The 18,287-nt window shown below is 53.2% G+C and overlaps 1 protein-coding gene across 3 annotated transcripts in view; it reads right to left on the bottom strand.

Moving 5' to 3' along the window:
* The window catches only part of PUDP (pseudouridine 5'-phosphatase), a 188,556-nt gene that overhangs the window by 105,744 nt on the left and 64,525 nt on the right, over nucleotides 1-18,287 (bottom strand). For all 3 annotated transcript variants that reach the window (XM_087813585.1, XM_087813586.1, XM_087813587.1), the window contains exon 4: nucleotides 3,385-3,491. In XM_087813585.1, coding sequence (XP_087669711.1) covers nucleotides 3,405-3,491 — 87 coding nt within the window. In that variant the 3' untranslated portion in view covers nucleotides 3,385-3,404. The remainder of the gene's footprint in view (nucleotides 1-3,384; nucleotides 3,492-18,287) is intronic.

Here is an 18,287-nt window from a genome sequence, read left to right as displayed (position 1 = left end):
AGCATTGCAGGGATCCTGTCCCCTGCCTTAGGACTCAAACTTCAGTGAACTCTGTGGCTCCCCTGTGTCTACTGCTTCTCACTCAATCTCCTCGGGTACTGAACTTTAGGGTCACTGAAAATTTCGCCAAATTCAAGGTGCTCCTTACGTTTCAGTCTGGACGGGGCAGGTCCAGAAGGCTTCCCAGATTTTCCTTTGCAAAAGGCGGGTGCCCCTCAGACTGGTGAGGGGCACCCGCCTTTCAAAGGAGTCCTGTTTTTCTGAAAGTTTGAGATGGGACTCTGTATCCAGCCCCACGATGCTCACGGAGAGCTGTGAGGTGCAGGAACGTCTCACAAGTTCAGAGAAACGCCGAGGACCACAGTTCCCAGGCCCCTCCTTCAATGGAAACCACGACCCCCACGAAAACCCAGGTCCCACTGTCCCTTTCCAGCAGCTGCCTGTCACCAGCCTTGGCTCTCGCTCTGCATTAGGGGAACGTCTAGACCCTGGGCAATGCCCTGAGCAATAACCAGCCCCCAGGCTGCCGGAACGGCGTCAATATTAACCATCCCTGCTGCTCACGCCCCGCGTAATATTTCTTCGGAAAATGATGCGTTTTGAAAAGATGATTGTGAGCCGGAGGAGGGAAGCCTTTGGCAGGTGTTCATGAGCCGAGCTGAGGAGCTGGGGCCTCTCCATGAAGTTCAGCCGGCACACGGAGCGGCCACCTTGCCTTTCCTTTTCTCCCCAAAACGCTGGCTCCCCCCGACCTTTCACAGCTGGGACCTGCTACGGGGACAGTCTTGCGACTGCCTTCATCCGGGTTCCCCTGAGCACCCGCCTCAGCCCCCAAGAAATGCCGTTCGTCCGGGCTGGTGGCAAAGGACAGGAGCTGTGACTCAGCCCTTTGGGTGCCTCCGCGTCCCCCCATGTCAGAGCTGGGGGACAGCGACTCCTTTCAGCACACGGAGGGCCGCAGGCCTTGCTCCCAGACGGAGCCGCGAAGGGGAAGCAGGGGCTTCGGAGGGGCTGGGGACCCTGGAATCGTTTTGCAGTCGGAGGGCAAAGAAAAATTTAAAAAACCGACACCGTTTCCCACAGCGCCGACGAACTCGGGGTTAAATCCAAACAGCGACGCCTCTTTAAACGCGGGGCGAGCGCGGGCCGAAGCCGTCATTCCTCGCCGCTCGCTGTGAGGACGTTTGCTAGACGCAGCGGTCACCGTCGGCGGGGACCCAGGACGGCCGGGGACCCAGGGCTGCCCCTCGAGGAATCAGCCCTCGGGCACCAGGCTGGGAGGCCCACCCGGGGCAGGGAAAGGCACAGGGACGTTGGGGGTAAAACACACGGCACACCCGTAGGGCGAGCCCTGTGACCACCACTGAGGATCTATTTTTAGGAGTCGCCCTGAGGGAGGAAAGATCTGGGGGGGGGCGAGCCCCACAACGGGGTTCGTTCAACGACGCCCAGGGCAGGCAGCCGGCTCTCGGAGCCCGTTTCCCATGCTCCCAACGGCCTCCCCGCGTTACTCAGTCATTTATTATCTACGCTCTGCATGAATCTGGGGAATTTCAGGAATTCCGAGCAGGCGGCCAAAGGAGATGTGTGTGTGCCCTGCGCACAGGGGGTGGGCAAGGCTGCACCGTGCCCGGGCAGAGATGGCACAGACACAGGCCAGGGCAAGGGGCCCTGGCGACAGGCTCACCCTGCCCTGCGTGTCACCCTGGAAAAGGTTCGGGGGACAAGGGGCAGAGCTCTTGCTGAGAATCTGAGAGCAAGGAACCACGGGCTCCGTGTGGCTACTTAGGTTTTAAGCCCGATCATGGTCCGCAGCAGGCAGGGGGTCCATCTCTGCGTCGCCTTGCAGGGGGCGCCGGGGGTCAGGCGGCAAGCTGGGGGTCTCCCTCCTCCGGGGTTGCTCCCCAAGCTCTAACACGTCCAACCAGAATGCAGAGCCCAGATCCCGAGCTCGGACCAGTCCTATGGCCACGGGGATGCTCCGGGGCTCCCCACCCAACAGACAGGAAGGTGCCAGGAGATCAGGAAGGAAAACGCGCCATCCTCACCTGCTATAGTGCATTGTGGGGGTTTTTTGCTTTTTGGGGTTTTTATGGATTTCAGAGAGAAGAAGGGAGAGGGAGAGAGAGAGACAGAAACATCAATGATGAGAGTCATCGATCGGCTGCCTCCTGCACGCCCCCTACTGGGGATCGAGCCCCCAACCCGGGCCTGTGCCCCGACCGGGAATCGAACCCTGACCTTCTGGTTCTTGGGTCGATGCTCAACCACTGAGCCACGCCGGCTGGGCTGTAGTGTGTTCTTGGTTAATGATGGCAAATGAATGCCCCCAAGGGCCTCATCTTGGCAGGATGGGACAGACGGCCAGATGTGGGGGTGCACACGCACACGCACACGCACACACACGCACACACACGCACGCACGCACACACACATGCACACACACACGCACACGCACAGGCCGCCTATCCCGGAGCCTCCGTGCCGTCAGCAACAAGCCACCTGTCCGCCCTCCCTCTCCGGCAAGCTGTGTCCCGCCCGGCACAGAATCTGCCCGCCTTTTCTTGCCTTAGACTCCGGCTGCGGGGAGTTATTTCCCAGTCAGCGCGCACACAGACTTGCTCCTGACAGGCTGAGTCTGGCCTTAAGCGTTTTCTCCGCACGCCTGTCCCAGCCACCCCGGCTCCTCTGACGGCTGTGCTATCGAGCCGGAGCTTAATCCCCGCGCACGGCAGAGGGAACACGAGCCGCCGCCTGGGTGGACAGGCCGCTCATTCCCAACAATGTCAGATATACCGGGGACGTCCCCGTGAGGCCGCGACTTCACAGAGCATAGCACAGACGTGAGGACGGGCGGGACGCACGGAGACAGGCTCAGGGAGAGGATCGGCCGTGCACCGGGGAGCCTGACCCTAACCCTGGGCGATGCCGGGCACAGCCTCCTGCAAACGCCAGAGCCCGAGCCGCGCTGGGCTCAGCTTACAAGCAGTGATTTCTAACGCGCACCTCAGGTCACCAGACCACAGCTCCGTTCCCAAAGCCCATAGCTGGTCGGCGCGTCCAACACTCAACTCGCTTCATCAAGAACTAGGTATCAGATCTTATAAGAAGGGGACCTGTCTCATACGGGTCACATGTCCTCTGCGCGAAATCACCAGGAGTCACTCAAAATGAAAAATAAAGAAGAAAGAAAGACTTCTTCTGGGGGCACAACTTGTTAGCTATTAATTCTGGCTGGGTTTTCCTGAGCACTCGTGTGCGTGCAGAGTCGATGGTATAAGTGTATTCCTTCCTGCCTCCGTCTCCCCGTCCCTCCCTCCCCCGGAAGATTATAACAACACAACGGCCTGTCCGCATGTCACCGGTCGATTTTCACGCGGCTACCTGGTTTACGTGACTTCATCTCAGTACGCCGAGCCCAGAAACGGTTGGATGGTGGCTGTAACATCCATTCGGGGATCAAGCAACACATAGTCAGAATCTTGCAGAGCCTAAAATAAAACAGAACACACGTGATGACAAGAGGCTGTACAACTCCGGGCTCCGGCTTCGAACCAGCAGGTGCCCATTAGACCTTCACCTGGTTGCTAAATACGTGAGACACCTCCCTGTCGGCTCTTTGCAGCTGTGAACGTTGGCCTAGCTCACCCAGCGAGCGGCATCATGTGCCAAATCTTGATGTCAGTAGACAGCCCAGGAAGACGTAGAGAGCCTGTGTCACGCTCGCAGGACATTCCCGCACTCCTCGGTCTATTACTGTCACATTCTGTTTTGCTTTCTGTGCTGGGCAGTATTATTATTATTAAAATTCTGTGGCATTTGTGCTGCATCCGATCCCATTCATGCAATCACAGGGCAGGAGAACATGTCACCCCGAAATACGATGGGAGGAGCTCAGGGCGCACCGCCCGAAATACTCCACTTTGTTATATTGAATATTTTGAGCTGTAGACACGTGAAAAGCAGGACATGTCGGGGAGGCTTTCCCTTGTCAAGCAACAGCCGCTGGCGCCAATTTGACGTGATACAGCTCGGCTGTGGGGTCTCTTTTGTGTTTCAGCTCAGCCAGGGAGAGGCGGCCTCCAGTCTTTGGTGGAAGCGAGCTCCTGAACCAGAGGGACGCTGACTTATATAGACAGAAGTCCCCGCCCCGGTCTCGAATTGGTCTGTCCTAATGCAAATGAGGGCTCCAAATCCTCACCGTTGGATTGGTCCAAAAGTCACTGACTGTCCTGATTGGTCAGGATAGAGCTGCTCTGATTGGCCAGAGCGGTGCAGCTCCGGTTGGATGGGGAATGCCTCACTCCTATGGGTTGAAATAGGATTCCATGAACTGCTTTATAAGGTTTGCTTCCAGGGCAGGAGCACACAGCGGGGGGCAGTTCAGGGCAGGCTGCTCCCTGAAGCATGGTTTGCATGGGAGGCCGCTGTGTAGAAACAGCTGCTAGGATGTGTTTTTAAATTTGAGCCCCGTTAGCCACCGGAAGCCCTTTTTAGTAGGTGTCATTTTTTATTTTGTTTTTTCTTCAGGGGAAAAAACACCCTGAACCCCCTTTTGTCTGCCTACAGGCAGATCCTCCCAAAGGAGCTCCATTGTCGCGAATGCGCTCCCCAGAGTTGACTCTTGTCAGAGGAGAGGAGACACCACATCCAGGCAAACTTGGGCGCAAATTACCGTACCTCTCTCCTATTTTTCTAAGGGCCGGTTTATCTTTCCTAAAAATCATTGGCTCCCCTACCCCTATTGTTGCCTACCTCCCCTTCCCCTATTACGACTCTGAATCCCAGGCCACCTCTTTGAGGGCCCCATTGTCGCTGGGTATCCCCCACGTAGACGCAAGTGAGGTAGACGTGTTAATAAACCGTGTTCTACTCTTGTTCATCTGTCTTTTATTACGGGGGCCTCAGAAGAGACCTGGGAAGGGAAGAGGGAAAATGATTTTTCCTGCACTAAACAATCCTTTATGTAACTGTAGGTAATTAATTTTTTTTTCTCCCCTAAAACGCTTTCACACAATTTCCTGGTTGTTACAGCATAATTACCTGAGACCCGGTTTGGAACATAATTTCTTACTTGTGAGGATGGAAACGTACGGTCATTAATTACTTTGTTTTCAGTGCTAATTGTCTCTGATGCTTGAGCTTGCTCTGCGCTTGTGGGTAAACTGTTCTTGCTTCAACCACTGGATACAATGTATACCTTTGCAGTTACTGCCGAAGGCTTGGGAAGAGCGCAACTTATTAATCTCAAAGCACAGCGATGTTTTGTAACAAAGTAACTAAGCCTCCATTCAGTGACGACTTGGCCAAGACCAACTATGTGTTTGCGTTTTATCCTGAGGTTGATGGGAAGCTGTGGAGGGCTTTTAGGGGAGATTTGCTTTAGGCAAAAATCAATCTGTTGGCACTGTGAGTATATACAGGGCGTCCCCCCAAAATGTCTACACACTTGAACAGCTGATACTTCAATTTTGAAAATGAAGTGTGTTTCAATAAAAACTGCCTTTATAATTAGTCAAAGCGTGTGTATACATTTTTGGGGGGACAGCCTGTAGTAGAGAGAGGGGCATGAGCGGAAGCAAGAGAGATTAGCGCAGTAGTTGCAGAATATACAGAAGGTTATATTGATACGTAAAAGAAATAAATTAGTAGGTGAGAGACAGATAAACAGATAGACACAGCTTTCCATAAGCGACTTGCTTCTTTCCTACTTACGAGTATTTGGGTATAAAATGTAAATGGCCTTTGTTACCCATCAACTGAGTAGAAACACTTAGTGGTTTTCTCTGGGTCCAACTGAAGCTAGTTTCAGCTAAATAGCAAACGGCCCTCTGAGAAACTCTACCATGGCTCAGAGGAAGAAACAATAAAAAGAAACAGACTTGTTTTAATTCAGAGTTCACCCCACTGGCACCCCCTTTTCTACTGTCCAATGGTGGGGTGCCAGATCGTGCTAGGTTTTCTGATTTTGTTTTTTAGGCTTCTATTAGTATAAATATCTTTGTATTCTTCCAGAAGCTAATTTGGAATTTTCACAAGTTGTGTGTGAGGCACAGGGCTCCTGGCAGTGTTTACAGAGCTGGGCGCTGCTTAGTTAACAATCTACATTGCTGATAAAGTGGAGAAATAATTTTCACACCAATCACAGATGCAAAACCAGGTGTGTCCTCTGAAAATTTAACCAGGTGACTGACTAAATTTTCTTCTACCATATTCTAGCCAAAATCCAGACTTAGAACTTTTCCTTCCCTACTCTGTCCTTAAAAGTGCTAAATAATGAATTTCAAACTCAAATATCCCTGTTGCCCCAAGGCAATCAGATTGGGGTAAGTCTGTATCCCCCGATATATTTACCTGATGGGAGAAAAGTCACGATTCTCATTAGAGGAAAAATAAAATAGCTGCTACACAAAGAATCCTTTTTTTTATAACCCTTACTCGAGGATATTTTTTCCATTGATTTTCAGAGAGAGAGAGGAGAGGAAAGAGAGAAACATCAATGTGAAAGAGACACATCGATTGGTTGCCTCCCCCACATGCCCTGACCAGGGCCAGCGACCCAGCCTACAACCGGGGTACGTGCCCTTGGCAGGAATCAAACCCAGAGCCCTTCAGTCCGCAGGTCAACACTGTAACCACAGAGCCAAACAGGCCAGGGCAACAAAGAATCCTTAACATCATTTCTTTCACATAACATTTAGTTACTATATTTAAAAAGTGGCCCCTGGAGGTGAGCAGACATACAATGTATCTGTTCTCCTGACTCCAGCCTGCAAACTCTAGGGGGGGAAAAAAAATCAGGTTCTTTCCTACTCTGCAATGTTTCAGCTCTCACCAGGCCTGCCTGCTTCCTCCCACTCCAACTTGATTTTCCTCTATTAGCTGAAGGATGCTCAGACAACATCCCATTAATTTCGCCGGACACTAAATTCCATCTAATTCAGCAGGCAGGCCTCTGTTAATTAGGCCTCCCGGCTCGAGGGATGGAAAGGCCGCCTCTCACTGTCACCGGTCGATAGGACTTGAGGGCGTCTGGCGGTCAATTACGCAGGCTTCTCGGTGAGAAAGGGGGTCCTATCCTCGCTAACAATCTATATGCACCTCAAATCACGGCTCACTGGCGCCTTGCCCACCGAGACCACGGGTTGCATACAAATAGCATCTCTCTCCGGCACCCTCCATCTCTGCCCGCGATGGCAAGAGCTGCCAGGGGAACATGCTCCCTGCCACCCCCGAAATGCGCTCCTTCCTCCAGCCTGGAGCCCCATGGATGGAGAGTCGGCTGCCTACACGGCCAGCGAGGATCTGCTGTCTGATCCCAGGGACACCAGTCGCACATGTTTGATGAGGCCCCCAGAGAATACATCTGGGAGCCTAATTTAATGTCATCCTGATTAAAGAGACAAGGATTTTTAAAGCCCACACTGTATCCTTCCCTTCCTGGTGGCCTCTCTTTGCAAAGAGCCCCACACACCATATCTCAGGGGCCCGATACCACCCACACACCCAGGATTCAAAAATTCAGCCCTTTGATACGCGTGGCCGACACCGGCTTGTCCCCAGACTTTGTCAGCCTGTCCCAGACCACAGTTCTGTACCAGACACTAGGCAACGAAATACCCTCATAATCTAAAGGGACTTTGGTGTCACCCTGACGCTTCACACTTACAGAGCCATTTAGTGTTCGATGAGCACTGGCTGGAGTTGCTCAGTGGTTAGAGCATTGGCTTGAGCAACAAATGGTTGTGGGTTCGATTCCCGGTGAAGGGCGGGTACCTGGGTTGCAGGTTCAATCCCCAGCCCAGGTCCAGCTGCGTGTGGGAGGCAACCACTCGATGTGTCTCTCACATGGATGTTTCTCTCTCTCTCTCCTTCCCTCCCTCTCTTCGGTCCTCCCAGTCTCTCTAGAAATCAATGACAAAAAATATCCTTGGGTGAGAACCGACAAATATATGTGTATATTTATTTCATTTTTCAGACTTCCTTCTGGTAAATGGAACTGGGACCGTCTTGGTGGCTGCTCCCTTCAGGACGATATTTTCCCATCCTCGGATTTAGCCCCTTTCGCTCGTCTCTCCTCACACATACAAAAGGCAATTAGTTCCACCTTAGGAAGTTTTACAGATCAACGTGCCCAGTGGCATGGAGTGAGATTACAGCCCAGGACTTTCTAGTCTTTCATCAGAAAAGATTTCACCTCTTTACATTTTGATTCCCCACATCTTAAGAATTGAGTGGTGGAGCCGTCCGTTAACTATAAAATATTTTAACACCTTTGTAAAACTGTAGGCATTGTCTTTATTAGAAAACCTATAAAAATTTCATAAACGGGAAATTAGAGCCGGCGGGAATGTAAATTTTCTTCTGTGTTATGATGTGCCTGCAGGAAATGACCCCTCTCTGCACAGAGCTCTATTGCACTGACGCCCTGCTTTTAATGTCGGTAGAGGGGGGACAGAGCCACCCTCTGCCTGACATAACTGCCTCCCCAAATTGTCAGATGAGGGAAAATTACCAAAACCACAGTGGCTCCCGTGATCATTATTTCAGTTAAGCAAGACGGTGGTTGTCCTGAGTCATCAAAATTGGTAATGTTAACGGTGTTAAAAAATATACAGGTAAACTTACCTGCCCTCGGGATAGACATACGACGTGAGGAAGGCATTGAGTGTCCAAACGTATTTGAAGGACCTCGTAGCTTTCGGGACTCGAGTCCCAGGACACAGAGATGAGCAGGACGGAGTCCCTGTCCCCAGAGAGACACGGTTCACCCAGGAGCCAGACCCAGGAGCAAGTCTTTGCAAAGCAGGAAAGAAAACTAAGCTTCTGGGAGGAGCAGCTTGGGAACCCGTCATTGCTGGTTTGGTGGACACCCACTTGCTGGACACGTGTGTTCGACATTAGGGATATAACGGAATTGAGAATAAAGGTTTTGCGCACGGTCCCATCACCTGTGGCCGAGCCAGAGGACAGCGCTGGCCCCGGCCCCCCCCACTCCCAAGCCGAACCCTCTTCGGTGGGTTGGCCAGGGCGTTGACACGTCTTCCCTTGTCCCCCTGACCCCAAAAGTCCTTGGCTGAAAAAATGTCCTGTTGTCAGAAGAGGTACGTCCAGGAGCGTTTACTCAAAATGAAAGAACTCAGTGTTTCTCCGTGGCTCCCTGGGAGCCACTGCACGTGTGGTTCTGAGCTCTCTCTTCTCCTGATCCCATTGCACTGGATAATCCCCCATAAAAGCCACGTCGCAGGTCTTCGTTGTCTACGCCAGCCTTGGCTTGTACGACCTTCGGCCACAGCTCTCCTGACTCTCATTCCTAAGACATACGGGCAGGGCCTCTGTATGTCTCTCCTTTTCCCTACATCCCAGTATCTTATTTTAGGAGGAGGTGCTGCCATCTGCCCACAGTATTGGGGGTATTTTTTACATAAGCCCATACACAGGCACACAGAGGGAACGTCGGGTGTGACACCCGCTGTCTAACTGTGTGGACCTGGGTGTGTCACCCGCTGTCTAACTGTGTGTGTGGACCTGGGTTGTGTCACCCGCTGTCTAACTGTGTGGACCTGGGTTGTGTCGCCCGCTGTCTGTGTGTGGACCTGGGTTGTGTCACCCGCTGTCTGTGTGTGGACCTGGGTTGTGTCACCCGCTATCTGTGTGTGGACCTGGGTTGTGTCACCCGCTGTCTAACTGTGTGTGTGGACCTGGGTTGTGTCACCTGCTGTCTAACTGTGTGTGTGGACCTGGGTGTGTCACCCGCTGTCTAACTGTGTGTGTGGACCTGGGTTGTGTCACCCACTGTCTGTGTGTGTGTGGACCTGGGTTGTGTCACCTGCTGTCTAACTGTGTGGACCTGGGTTGTGTCACCCGCTGTCTAACTGTGTGTGGACCTGAGTTGTGTCACCCGCTGTCTGTGTGTGTGTGGACCTGGGTTGTGTCACCCGCTGTCTAACTGTGTGTGGACCTGGGTTGTGACACCTGCTGTCTAACTGTGTGTGGACCTGGGTTGTGTCACCTGCTGTCTGTGTGTGTGTGGACCTGGGTTGTGACACCTGCTGTCTAACTGTGTGTGGACCTGGGTTGTGTCACCCACTGTCTGTGTGTGTGTGGACCTGGGTTGTGTCACCCGCTGTCTAACTGTGTGTGTGGACCTGGGTTGTGACACCTGCTGTCTAACTGTGTGGACCTGGGTTGTGTCACCCGCTGTCTAACTGTGTGTGTGGACCTGGGTTGTGTCACCCGCTGTCTAACTGTGTGTGTGGACCTGGGTTGTGTCACCCACTAACTGTGTGTGTGGACCTGGGTTGTGACACCCGCTGTCTAACTGTGTGTGTGGACCTGGGTTGTGTCACCCGCTGTCTAACTGTGTGTGGACCTGGGTTGTGTCACCCGCTGTCTGTGTGTGTGTGGACCTGAGTTGTGTCACCCACTAACTGTGTGTGTGGACCTGGGTTGTGACACCCGCAGCCTGACTACAGTTCTCCCTTCTCTGTTTGTTTTGCTTCATGTCTCAAAACCCATGTGATAAATGAAGTCCCGCCACTCCCGCTGGGAAACCTTCGTTCTGCGCTAGCCTTGCTGTCCTCGTTGCTCATAAGAAACCCCACAGGCCTGCACACCCCACTCCGAGTAGCAGGGTTTCGATTATTTTTATTTCAAACCCATCTAAATCCCAGCAGTTTGAAGCACACACACTGAGTATCTCTCGGTGGAACCGAGAAAGGTCTGCAAAGATTATCTCACAGTTGGAATCGACCAGGCGGTTTTATTTTTAGTTCCCTTTGGTCTGTTTCGGGTCACAAACAGACGGCCATTGTGAGAACCCAGCAAACACATTTTAGCATGCAATAGATCAGCGTCTGCAGGCCGGAGACTCCCAACTCCACGTGAATGAATTCACAAACAGGCTGGGCTCCGGGAGCGACGGAGCACATGCAATCAACCCTCTGGATTTGTCATCTCCTCCCTGTGAGATTGCGTGTGTCCAAAATGCACAACACTCAGTCAGAGGGGGTGCACCCCTCTCCTCCAAACTGCAATGCAAACCAGTGTCCTTAACACCGTGACTGTTACATACGCACAGGACCTCAGCTGGCCGTCTATACAGGGAATTAACTCCGGGACAAGCCCAGGACCCAGGTAGCATGTGTGATCAGCTAAATGCCTGCTTGCTTTCTTCCTCTGGCCTGTATTATCCATTCCAGGTAAAATATAAGCTCCATGCGAGACGGTGACAAAAAAAATAATGCGCTTTTCAGTTCTTTAGATTTGAGTCCAAGTGTGGGGTCCATGTGCACCCCAGTGCATGCCGGCCCTGCTCCCACGGTCCGGGCTGCCCATGGAGCAGGACATGGAAAGCTTCCCGCACATGCCCGCGCCTCACATCGTTGGATTTTCAGGCAGAGAATCTATTCTTCCCTCCTCCCCCCGAGCCTCTGCTCTCAGGGATGGCAAGTCTCAGAAAACCACAGACTGGTAAGCGCGAGGGGGCTGAGGCCGGTGCCCCCGGCGAGCTGCAGGATGAATCCTAGGGATGCAGAATGGAAAAGAAAAATCATAGTCTGGCTGTGGGACGAGAGGCGTTCCCAGCAAGCAGCGGCACTGCGGGAGGGACCTGAGGGAGTACTTGACCTTCCCCAGAGCAAGGGGACAGACGGGAGCAAAGGAGGAGCCACCGGGTCGGGCCGTCGGCTGGCACAGGTCAGGCGCAAACACATCTCCCTTGGTGCAAAGAGTCAAGAATAGACGGGAATATGGACATGAATTATGGGGGGGGGGGAGTGAGAACCAGGATAGACAATGTCCAGCTGAAGGCTGAGAAGGAACCACTGGAGCCCACGTGCGATCTCGAGTCTTTCTGTCTCTGAGTCTTTCTGTCCCTGAGTCTTGCTGTTCAGGATAAAGGGGAAGGATGCTGCAGGCATCCAGGCAGGAGAAACAGCACTGAAAACGGGCTGCCCACGAGGACGCAGACCATGGGGTGCTCCGGCGTTTCGTGAGGGGGCTGAGTAAGAAATGCCTCTCTCTTTGGAGAGTAAAGAAATCGGTATCCGAAGAGTTTCGTCTGTAACCAAGGAGACCGTCAACAGCAACAGCACAGGAGAGGATCATTCCCAAAGAGCCAAGAGTTCGGGCTTTTTTTTTTTTTTAATAACCCAAATACTTGGCTCAAAAACAAAGTGTGCGTGCCCGGCCGGCGTGGCTCAGCGGTTGGGCGTCGACCTTGGAACCAGGAGATCAGGGTTCGATTCCCAGTCAGGGCACAGGCCCGGGTTGCGGGTTCGATCCTCAGCAAGGGGTGTGCAGGAGGCAGCCGATCAATGATGCTTCTCTCTCTCTCTGAAATCAATAAAAACATATTTAAAAAAAAAAATTGCTCACTCTTGAATGTCTACTATGTGTGAAGCACCGCTGAGCAATTTTAAACTATTTTTTATCCCTAGAGCACCACCGAGGTGGGGCGTCGCGTCATGGATGGGGAAATGGACTCCAGAGACAGTAACCGCCGAGCCGGTCTGGGGACCAGCTCACATTCCGTCCCGGCTGCCTCGCTTCATTTAGATACCGAGGGGTCGTGTCTAGTTTTGCCAAATCATTATAATTTAATCTTCCCGAGCTCAGGGTCGTCGCCCATCTGAAGTCCCGTGATGCCCGCCTCAAACTATAAAAATGCTCTGCACTCGAGGCTCTGTGGCCGCTTCTCCGAAAACCCTCCGAAGATACGGATTCCAAGTAGCTAATTGCACAGGGTCTCCGCTCAACAGGAAAATTAATGATTTCAGAGGCATCCTTTCAACAGGATGGACATTTTCACGAAAGCTCGATGTTTCTTACAGGAATCGTGAAAATGTCCCCGAGGTGCCCGGAGGTTGTCATTTGATGACGTGACTCTATGGTTTGGGGCCCAGAAACCGTCATGGAAAGATCTGAAGCGGAAACGAGTGTGGACCTGCCCCCTTCTCCCAAAAAGAGAAAAGAAATAGAATTACGCCTAAACCCACACTCTTCTGAAAGAACCACCATAATATTTAAAACTCCAACACAGCGTGGCCAGGAAGAGAGGAATTCTTGCGTCACCTGGAAGATCTGTCCCGTTTTCAACAGACTCTTCGTTCTAAATGATACAGAAAGATCCCAGTCATTATGCATCACCAGCTTTGAACTCATAGTTGCCGCCTGGCTGTTTTCTGTGTCCCGGATTTCTTTAGATAAAGCCTTAACCTCCCGCAGGCAACTCGGTGTGTTTCTAGACGAGAGGGAACCTACGTAAAAGTCAGGTAACGGTTGGGATTCTCCAAGAACCACAGCTTCAAAGGCCCCGACTTCCCCCAGCCACGTGCAATTTATTTATTTCTGTCTTTATTTTTCTAAGTTTGTTTTTGTTTTTTGGTAGTGTTGTTACGCTTCACCCGAGGACATTTTTTTTCCCATTAATTTTAAGAGAAATTGGAACGGAGTAAGGGGGGGGGGAGACAGAGAGAAACGTGGGTGTGAGAGAGACAGGTCGATGGGCTGCCTCCTGCACGCGCCCTGACCTGGTTCAGCCATCGAACCTGCACCCCAGGTACGTGCCCTCGACCAGGAATCCGACCCTGGACCCTTCTGTCTGCAGGCCGACGCTCTATCCATGGGGCCACAGCGGCCAGGGTGCCACGTGCCATTTAAAGCCACACGGCTACGAGGCGCCCACGAGCGGTTTGCACCCAGCCTGCGCCTGCTGTGCCCTGCTCAGGGTCCCCGGGCAGAAAAGCGGGCGTCCGTCTGTTGTTTCGGAGCTCACTCCCCAGGGTGAAAAACTGAAATTCCGACCAACGCCGATTTGTCACAGATCGGAAACAAAACAAACAGCCCTGGCCGGTGGGGCTCCGTGGTTAGAGCGCCGGTCCCGCCATGAAGGGTGTCGGGTTCGAGTCCCGGTTAAGGGCAGGTCCCTGGGCGCAGTTCCGTCCACAGCCCCTGTCCGGGTGTGTGCGGGAGGAACCGATCCATGTGTCCCTCACCCACGTTTCTCTCTCTCTCCCCCTCCCTCCCCGTCTCCCACTCTCTCCAAAAAAGTCAATGGAAACAATATCCTTGGGTTACGATTAACAACAAAGAAATAAACAAACAAAACAAAAGCACAGAGTCGGAGTCTTTAACTAATCGAAATGACAGATTACTTCTGAGTCTCAAACGGGGCAGGCCGCCCGGGGGAGCAGGAGGCCCCGAGAGAGACAGAAATGCACACAACCCGCGGGCGGTGCTCGCAGTGTCCCCGTCCACAGCATTCGTCCGAACTCGACACTTAGGAGCCTCCTGATGCTTTCGGTCGTCATCTCCGAAGGGCTGGGAGTCAGGAGTGCTCTTGGGGGCCTCTCCGGGACGCATGGCCGGGCACGGCTGCTATTAGGAGACACACGCGTTACAAGGAAAGGGGCAGACGCTCCAAGGCCCCTTTCCGGAGACGTACGGAAAAAATTCGTCTGAGGTTTACCCAACGGCCTCAGGCACGGGTGATATATATTAAATAGGAAACTAAAACAAACAGCCAGAGGACTATTCCGCTGACAGCAATAAGGTGGCCGCTTAGGAGCAAAGAGAACGGGGTGGGTCCATGGCCGATTTTGAAATTTTTATTTTTAACAAAATCTCCCAGGCATCGAACTTACTGCGCAGCCGTTGGAATCATATATATTTTCGTACGATGGTCCCAATGAAAAGACGGTCATTTCCTGTCTTTTTTTGAAAGAGCCTATTTTTATCGATTTTTTATTTTATTTTATTTTTTTTGAGAGAGGGAGAGAGAGAAACATCGATGATGAGAGTCACTGATGGGCTGCCTCCTGCTCGCCTCCCGCTGGGGATCGAGTCCACAACCGGGCCTTGTGCTGACTGGGAATCGAACCCGCGACCTTTCAGTGCTCAGGATGAAGTCCAACCAACTGAGCCACAGTGGCCGGGACATTTTTTTAATTTATTTTATTTATTTATTTTTAACAGAGAGAGGACAGGAGAGGGAGGCACTGCAATGGAAGGAAAGAAGAGGGAGGGTAATTTGCAAAACCAGGGAAGGCCTGGCTCTGAGAAAAGCCAACAGCTCTTAGGGGCATCGACCCCGCACCAGATGGTAACGCTTCTCCGGGGGTCTCCAGGGAGGCGGAGGGGGTCAGGCGCCATCCTTCATCTCTCCTGCTCGCAGTGCCATTTCCAGAGACGGCTGCGTGCGGGTGACGGGGCGCGTATTGCAGGTGGCACTTTGTCATTGCGAAAATAGTGCGTGGACAGGATTTTACCCCGAGCTTCCTTAGCAGGGTCGGGAGGAGAGATGCAGAGGGAGAGAGGAAGCTGAGCCTGTAAAATAAACCCCATTAACTGCTTTATTCGGAGATGTCATTTCACGGTCACTATAATTACGGAGCATCCTTCAAGCTGATAGAGACAACAGGTGGCACGGAATGGTAAACTGTCCCGTGTAGACCTCCCGTGGTGCGGACACCGGACAACACTACAAAAACAACGCCGGACGACAGCAGACCCCTTGGCCCTGGGGGACGCGGAGCGACGTGGGCGTCGCCTTAATCCTGGCATCATCCGGGACATGACGCTCGAGACCCGCTCCAGTCCCGGACAGCAAATCCCTTCCCGCAGGAACGATGGCCCGAGGCCACACCGTCCCCGGGGGACCCTCGCCCAGCCCGCGATGCCAGGACGCTAAGCGATCTTGACCGTTTCCAACTGCTGCGTGGGGTTGGCGGTCGTTCTGCGTGGAGGAGGGAAGCCGGGACATCTGTTACGGGAACCTGCCAATCGCTCCGCTCCTGTCTGTGGAATGAAGCTTCTGGTGTTTTTCTGCACAACAGCTGAGGAAATCGCGGAGGACGGGACAGCCCGCTGGGCAGTGAGGTCGCGTCTGGACCGTGGGCTTGGGCCACTCCGGGAGCACGAGAAATGGGGGAAAGAGCCAGAGCACATCTCCTCCCCTCACAGGCCCTGCTCGCCCGCCGGGCATCCCCACGGGGGCCCTGGCGCCAAGTCATGCGAGCCTCAAATTAGAAAGGCTGAGTGGCAGGAAGGTGACACGGCCCATCTGCCCGATGGCACTGCATCCCTTGGCCAGGCTGCGGCCGCCGCTGATTCAACCTGATTTCTAGGCAGGAGAAGGCACCGTTCCTGGGATGAGGGCCACGGCAGGTGAAAACTCAACCAGAACCGGGGACCCTGAGGCTCAGGGGAGCCCCCCGGCTTGCGAACACGTGGATGTGCTGGCAGAGGGAGGGGGAGGGCTCTCAGTCCACCGGCAGAGGGCTCAAAGCCCTGCCTGCCCTCCCAGACCTCGCCCCGTGTGCGTCCTTTTAATAAGCGTCATCGCGGGACGGGACTTTCCCCAGTTCTGAGTCACTCTAACGGGCTTCAAAACGAGGGGTCGTGGGAACCCCTGAATTTATAGCTTGTTGGTCCAAAGTGTGGGTGCACAGGCTGGCATATGAAGTTAGGAAAACCCTCCTGAGGACCGGATGTGTGGGGTCGGCACTAATTCCAGGTGCCTGCGGCAAGGGCTTAGTTGCAGGGCACAGAGTCTGGGGTGGAAGCAGAGACACACACGATGCCCCCGGGACCCCTGGAGGGAGCTGCTGTCATGTGTCCCATGCTGCAGGCGAGGAAACTGAGGCCCAGAGTACACAGTCCCTTCAAGGTCAGGGAGGGGTCGAGCAGGATCGGAACCCGGGCACTCGGGCTTCACTCCCCAATCTTTGTTTTTTAATATGTTTTTATTGATTTCAGAGAAAGGCAGGGAGAGGGAGGGAGAGAGAGAAACATCCGTGATGACAGAGAAACACAGACCAGCTGCCTCCTGCACGCCCCCGACTGGGGATCGAGCCCACAGCCCGGGCACGTGCCCTGACCAGGAATTGAACCTGCGACCTCCTGGTTCACTGCTGAGCCACACTGGCCAAACCACCCTCACTCTTGTTCTGCTCCTGTCCTGCCTCCTAGTGAGATACTTATGCTTTATCCGGGGTCTGAAAACATGCATTAGCTGGGTCATCGCTGCACCTTCCAATAGAAAATATTATTTCAACGATGCGCAATGTGCTGTCACAAAACGTTCAGTCCTCGAGAGACAAGGACAGGTGAACGCATGTACGGTGACACTATAATAAACAGAGTAGATTCAACCGCATGGCGATCTTTACCGCTGCGCGTCTAAGTAATTTTCCTGGGGTTTTATAGAGAAAGAAACAGAGCCGACATGAGCCCTGTAACCATATTGCAGGTGTGATAACAGTATCCTTGTATCATAGATTATGAGGAGTTGGCCCACACGGTTATGAATCCTGGGCAGTTCCAGGACCTGCCGTCTGTCACAGCGAGACCCAGGAGAGCGGGTGTGAAGGCTCGAGGACCCAGACAGCCAACGCTCTCAGCTGCACCTGAGGGCAGGCCCAGCCGTGCCCCAGCTCAGCGGGTCAGAGAGAAAGGCCAGTCCTCCCTCCCTCCATCACCTAGTCCTACCTGGCTGGCAACAGACTGCAGGAGGCCCACCCCCCACGCTGGGGAGAGCCAGCCGCCTGCTCCATTCAGCTGCTGATGCAAAGGCTAATCTTGTCGGGAAACAGTCCATGATCCAGTTCTGCTCACAAGTAAAATTAACCATCCCTCTCATGCGTATGCATTTCCACCCAGTCATCCATCTGGCCACGCATGTTTCTGGCTTAGTCACACACACACAAACACGCGCACACCCGTGCACACGCACACACACACATGCACACACATGCACACACGGACATGCAAGCACACACACTTGCACACACGGAGACAGGCAATCACACGCACACGCACATGCATGCACACACACATGCACACATAGGCACACACATGCAAACATGCACACAGAGAGACACACAAACACGTGCGCACACGGAGACAGGCAATCACACACGTGCACATGCATGCACACACATGCACACATATGCAAACATGCGCGCAGAGACATGCAAGCACATGCTTGCACATGCATGCACACACACATGCACACATAGGCACACAATGCACACAAGGCAAACTTGCGCACAGAGAGATATGCAAACACACACTTGCACACACAGAGACAGGCAAACACATGCACATGCACACACATGCACACACGTGAACACATGCGCACACAGGCATGCACACAGGTGCACACACAATTAGCATGGACTAAACTAGCAAACTTAAGACTCAGGCCTTAAGATGCGGAAGTTGTGCGGAGCCTGACTCTGGCTGAGGTTGGTGCCCTCTCACTTCTGAGCAGCATCCCACCAACA

The sequence above is a fragment of the Miniopterus natalensis genome, chromosome X (genome assembly GCF_054644295.1).
Source record: "Miniopterus natalensis isolate mMinNat1 chromosome X, mMinNat1.hap1, whole genome shotgun sequence".
In the NCBI taxonomy this organism is placed as follows: domain Eukaryota; kingdom Metazoa; phylum Chordata; class Mammalia; order Chiroptera; family Miniopteridae; genus Miniopterus; species Miniopterus natalensis.
Note: the sequence above shows the minus strand (reverse complement) of the source record. Positions and strands in the feature narration are given on the sequence as shown.